General features: G+C 69.8%; 1 protein-coding gene across 1 annotated transcript in view; it reads right to left on the bottom strand.

Annotated features, from left to right (window-relative positions):
* Positions 1 to 4,245: 4,245 nt before the first annotated feature.
* The window catches only part of LOC134057498 (basic salivary proline-rich protein 2-like), a 4,129-nt gene continuing 3,374 nt past the window's right edge, over positions 4,246 to 5,000 (bottom strand). The window contains exons 8-9 of the mRNA XM_062514487.1: positions 4,894 to 5,000; positions 4,246 to 4,778 (exon numbers count right to left, since the gene is read on the bottom strand). The exon at positions 4,894 to 5,000 is cut by the window's right edge and continues 90 nt beyond it. Of these exons, the coding sequence (XP_062370471.1) occupies positions 4,246 to 4,778; positions 4,894 to 5,000 (640 nt within the window). The remainder of the gene's footprint in view (positions 4,779 to 4,893) is intronic.

The following is a 5,000-nucleotide window of genomic DNA, read 5'->3' as shown; positions in this document are numbered from 1 at the left end:
CCGGCTGCCCGCCGTCCGCCGCGACCTCTGCCAGCCTCCGTCCCGCCGGGGCAGACCACTTGCCCTCCGCCGGCCCTGACGTCTGCCAGGCTCTCTGCCGGGTAGACCTGTTGCCCTCCGCCGGCCTTGGTCCGCAGCGGCCTGCTGCCGGGTAGACCGGTTGCCCTCCGCCGGCCTTGACGTCTGCCAGGCTCTCTGCCGGGTAGACCTGTTGCCCTCCGCCGGCCTTAGCAGAGGCCTGCTGCCGGGTAGACCGGTTGCCCGCCGCCGGCCTTTGTCTGCAGCGGCCTGCTGGCGGGTAGACCACCTGCCCGCCGTCCTCCTCGACCTCTGCCAGCCTCCGTCCCGCCGGGGCAGACCACTTGCCCGCCGCCGGCCCTGACGTCTGCCAGGCTCTCTGCCGGGTAGACCTGTTGCCCTCCGCCGGCCTTGGTCCGCAGCGGCCTGCTGGCGGGTAGACCGGCTGCCCGCCGTCCGCCGCGACCTCTGCCAGCCTCCGTCCCGCCGGGGCAGACCACTTGCCCTCCGCCGGCCCTGACGTCTGCCAGGCTCTCTGCCGGGTAGACCTGTTGCCCTCCGCCGGCCTTGGTCCGCAGCGGCCTGCTGCCGGGTAGACCGGTTGCCCTCCGCCGGCCTTGACGTCTGCCAGGCTCTCTGCCGGGTAGACCTGTTGCCCTCCGCCGGCCTTAGCAGAGGCCTGCTGCCGGGTAGACCGGTTGCCCGCCGCCGGCCTTTGTCTGCAGCGGCCTGCTGCCGGGTAGACCACCTGCCCGCCGTCCTCCTCGACCTCTGCCAGCCTCCGTCCCGCCGGGGCAGACCACTTGCCCGCCGCCGGCCCTGACGTCTGCCAGGCTCTCTGCCGGGTAGACCTGTTGCCCTCCGCCGGCCTTGGTCCACAGCGGCCTGCTCGCGGGTAGACCACCTGCCCGCCGTCCGCCTCGACCTCTGCCAGCCTCCGTCCCGCAGGGGCAGACCACTTGCCCTCCGCCGGCCCTGACGTCTGCCAGGCTCTCTGCCGGGTAGACCTGTTGCCCTCCGCCGGCCTTGGTCCGCAGCGGCCTGCTGGCGGGTAGACCGGTTGCCCTCCGCCGGCCATGACGTCTGCCAGGCTCTCTGCCGGGTAGACCTGTTGCCCTCCGCCGGCCTTGGTCCGCAGCGGCCTGCTGGCGGGTAGACCGGTTGCCCTCCGCCGGCCTTGACGTCTGCCAGGCTCTCTGCCGGGTAGACCTGTTGCCCTCCGCCGGCCTTGGTCCGCAGCGGCCTGCTGCCGGGTAGACCACCTGCCCGCCGTCCTCCTCGACCTCTGCCAGCCTCCGTCCCGCCGGGGCGGACCACTTGCCCGCCGCCGGCCCTGACGTCTGCCAGGCTCTCTGCCGGGTAGACCTGTTGCCCTCCGCCGGCCTTGGTCCACAGCGGCCTGCTCGCGGGTAGACCGGTTGCCCGCCGTCCGCCTCGACCTCTGCCAGCCGCCGTCCCGCCGGGGCAGACCACTTGCCCGCCGCCGGCCCTGACGTCTGCCAGGCTCTCTGCCGGGTAGACCTGTTGCCCTCCGCCGGCCTTGGTCCGCAGCGGCCTGCTGGCGGGTAGACCGGTTGCCCTCCGCCGGCCTTGTCTGCCAGGCTCTCTGCCGGGTAGACCTGTTGCCCTCCGCCGGCCCTGACGTCTGCCACGCTCTCTGCCGGGTAGACCTGTTGCCCTCCGCCGGCCTTGACGTCTGCCGGGCTCTCTGCCGGGTAGACCGGCTGCCCTTTGCCTACCTTGACGTCTGCCGGGCTCTCTGCCGGGTAGGCCAGTTGCCCAACGCCGGGTTAGACCTGCCGTCGTCTTCCTGCTTCGGCGGCCTGCCGCCGCGGAGCGACGGCGCCACGCGTCTTCCACCGGACGCGCGGCCGGCCCCGTCGCCATCTCCGGGCCGGCGAGCCCGCGTTCGCCGGGCGGCCTGCCCGCCCGTCCGACAGTCCCGCGTGCACAGCCGGCCGCGCACACTCCCGCCCCCACCTGCACGCTTCCCCCAGCAACACGTCCCGAAAGCCGCTATGTGACGACGGCCGACCTTCTGTCCCGGCCTCCCTGCCGGCTCCACGCCCCGGCGACTGCTACTGACGAGCTCCGCCGGGCACTTGCCCTGCATCGGCATCGGCCTCAGCCCCAGCCCGCTTCGCTGACGTGCTGCCCGCCCGCAGCCCGCTTCTCCCAGCCGCTCCTCGAGAGGAGCCGGCGGCGTTCCCCCGCCCCCTCCCCGTGCTTGAAGAGGCAGCAGCAGCCCGGCTCCCGGCTTGCTTTGTGCATCGCTCACTCCCTCACCCACCCGCCGTGCCGCTTGCTGTCCTGTCCTGCCCTGTCCTGTCCTGTCCTGCCTGCCTGCCGCAGGCTCGACCCACTTGAGCGATCCGAGGCCGGGGCTGAGCAGGAAGGAGCGCCGCCAAACCAAAAGCCTCAGAGAGAGAGCTGAACAGAAAGCTTCTTTGAAAAAGGACATACAGCGCCAAGCATCCCGCCAGCACCCGCTGCCCGCCCGCCGCCAGCTGTGCTTCTGCCCCGGGCTCTCAGCCTGCTCGCCTCGACACCGGCCGCCTGCCCTCCCCATGCCCTCCCGTCGCCACCGCCGCTCGCTGCCGCCGCTGCCACTGTACGAACTGGCCGTTGGAACCCTGGGCGGGGGTGGGAAAAGTCTGAAGACGGCGCACAGGGAGGCTGATGGTGGGGGACGGGGCTCTCCCAACTGTCAATGGGTGGGGCGTACGGGAAGGCTGAATAGCGGCGCCAGGGAGGCTAATGGTTGAGGGCGGGGTCGCGTCAATGGGTGGTCGAGAAAGCGCAGGGTGGGGGACGGGGAGAGGACATGAGCGAGCGTGGGGGGGGGGTGGGTGGGAGTGGGGGTGTTTTTGTGTGTGTGTGTGTGTGTGTGTGTGTGTGTGTGTGTGTGGCCTGAGGGGAGGGCCGGCGGCTCCGTGCCGGCCCCGGGCCCCTCGGCACCGAGCCCCCACGTTCCCCCCCCAGACCCGTGCCGAGGGCCGAACACCTCTGCGGGCCTTCCGTAGAAGAATCGGCCTGGAATCGGCTGCCCGCTTGCCGCTGGCCGCGGCGCGGGCCACCCCGCAGCAGCCTCCTCTGTTAGGCGGGGCGAGTTGTGCCGGGGACAGGCAGCTTTGTGCCGAGTTCCCCCGCGTGTACGTGCTTCCCCTCCCCGCTGTGCCCGGCGAGGTTCTGTTTTGGCTGGGGGGGTGTGTGGGGGGGGTGCTTTGTATGTAGGTTCTCCGGGGCACAGGGGACTGGGGGCTTGTGGGGATGCCGTTTGAGTGGGTCAGCGTGTCAGCAGGCCGAGCACAGGGCACAGGCTGCCCGTCAGCTCGGCTGGGAGTGGTCTGGGCGCAAAGGGAAAACATATAAGACTTGGCAAGGATTTTATTTTGCGGAGTTTTTTGTTCCCACCAAACAGAAGAGGCATTCGTTCAGAAAAGAAAAGGAAAGAAAAGAAAAGAAAAGAAAAGAAAAGAAAAGAAAAGAAAAGAAAAGAAAAGAAAAGAAAAGAAAAGAAAAGAAAAGAGAAAAGAAAGAAAATATGTTTTGGTCTTGAAATCGGGTTCAGCGGGTGGGACACGGCTGCTACAGCCATCCGGCTCCGGGCGCGACACGGGGCCGTGGGGTTCCCTCGGCTCCGGGATGGTACGAGGGGTGCCTCGTCTACCAGGCTCCGGGGCCGGCGGCGTCCGACCGCCGCCGCCGCCGCTGCCGCCGCCGCCGCCGGGGCGAGCAGATCTAGCCGTCTTCGGGGCAGCCCCTGAAGGCCAGGTCTACCCAGCACCAGGGCCGGCAGACTCCGCCAGCCCCCACGGGAGAGGGCGCCCTGGTGGCGGGCGTCCCCGGGGCGGACAGGTCTACCCCGCTCCGGCGGGACTTAGGCAAATCTCGGCGGGAGGACGGGGTAGACCTGTTGTCCCCGCCGGGCCCGGAAGTTCACCAAGGGGTCGCTGTTTCTGGCTGCCTCCAGCTGTGTCATCGTAACAGACGGCTTGCAGCAGTGCGCCCCCTCGGTCACGTCCGATGGATTTTCTTGGAGGCGTCGGCGGCCTCGGGCTCGTCTGTCCGTATTATGGGAGCGGGTTACGGGCCGCATCCCCGCAGGCTGTTACCGTGCCTGTGTCCGAGGCGGAGATGGGCGGCCGCGCGTGCGGTCGTCGGGGCGAGGAAAAGCAACCGCCTATGTTGTGGGCAAAGTCGCGGGGCTTTGTCCGGGTTCCCGTACTACCCAGCTTGCTGGGACAGGTTGTGAGTCCAGGTGATCACCGAGAGCCGCTCCCCGGCCGAGGCGAGGTGTGGAGGCCGTGGGAGAGAAAGAGAAGACCGAGGGAGAAAAAGCCGCGAGTGTGTCCCGCTCCGGCCGGGCTGCCGCCGGTTTCGTGAAGTTCGGGGGGGGGGGGCAGGCACCCGCTTGCTCCCCCCCGGGCACGGTGGTTGGGCGAGGCGGCGGCGCCTCGTCCCTTTTCTGCCTGGCCTTAAGCCGGGGGCCTGCCCGCTCAGCGGGCGTGGTGTTTTTCGGCTGTCGGTTTGGTGCGCGGTGACCGGCAGCCGGGGGGTGGACTGCGGCCGGGGGCTTGTGTTGAGCCTGCCGAGGCTTTCCCCCGGCCCTTTCCCCGAGAGCCCCCGAGCACGGCTCGGTCGGCCGAGGTGGCTGCGCCTCGTTCCCCGCTCCCGACCTGTTTTGCCAGAGTTGTCCGTGTCGGAAGGGCTGCGGGGGACATGCAGTGGGGCGTGTGGCCTCGGCTTGTCCCGGTTGCCTGAGGGTGCTCGGTGACGGGAGTCTCCCCGTGAAATGGGTGGGACTGGGGTGGCGGCACCCCCTCTCTGCTGTGTCTTGTTGAAGTCCCCCTTCCTCGGCCCTAAGCCGGGGACCCGCGTAGCGGGCGGAGTTTTTCAGGGGCGACGGCCGGCCACGGTGGCCGGCCGTGCCGTAGTGCGGACCGGAACCCGACAGAGAGCCCCCGCCCCCCCCAGGTGAA

Source organism: Cinclus cinclus, unplaced genomic scaffold (assembly GCF_963662255.1).
Source record: "Cinclus cinclus unplaced genomic scaffold, bCinCin1.1 SCAFFOLD_134, whole genome shotgun sequence".
Taxonomy (NCBI): Eukaryota; Metazoa; Chordata; class Aves; order Passeriformes; family Cinclidae; genus Cinclus; species Cinclus cinclus.
Note: the sequence above shows the minus strand (reverse complement) of the source record. Positions and strands in the feature narration are given on the sequence as shown.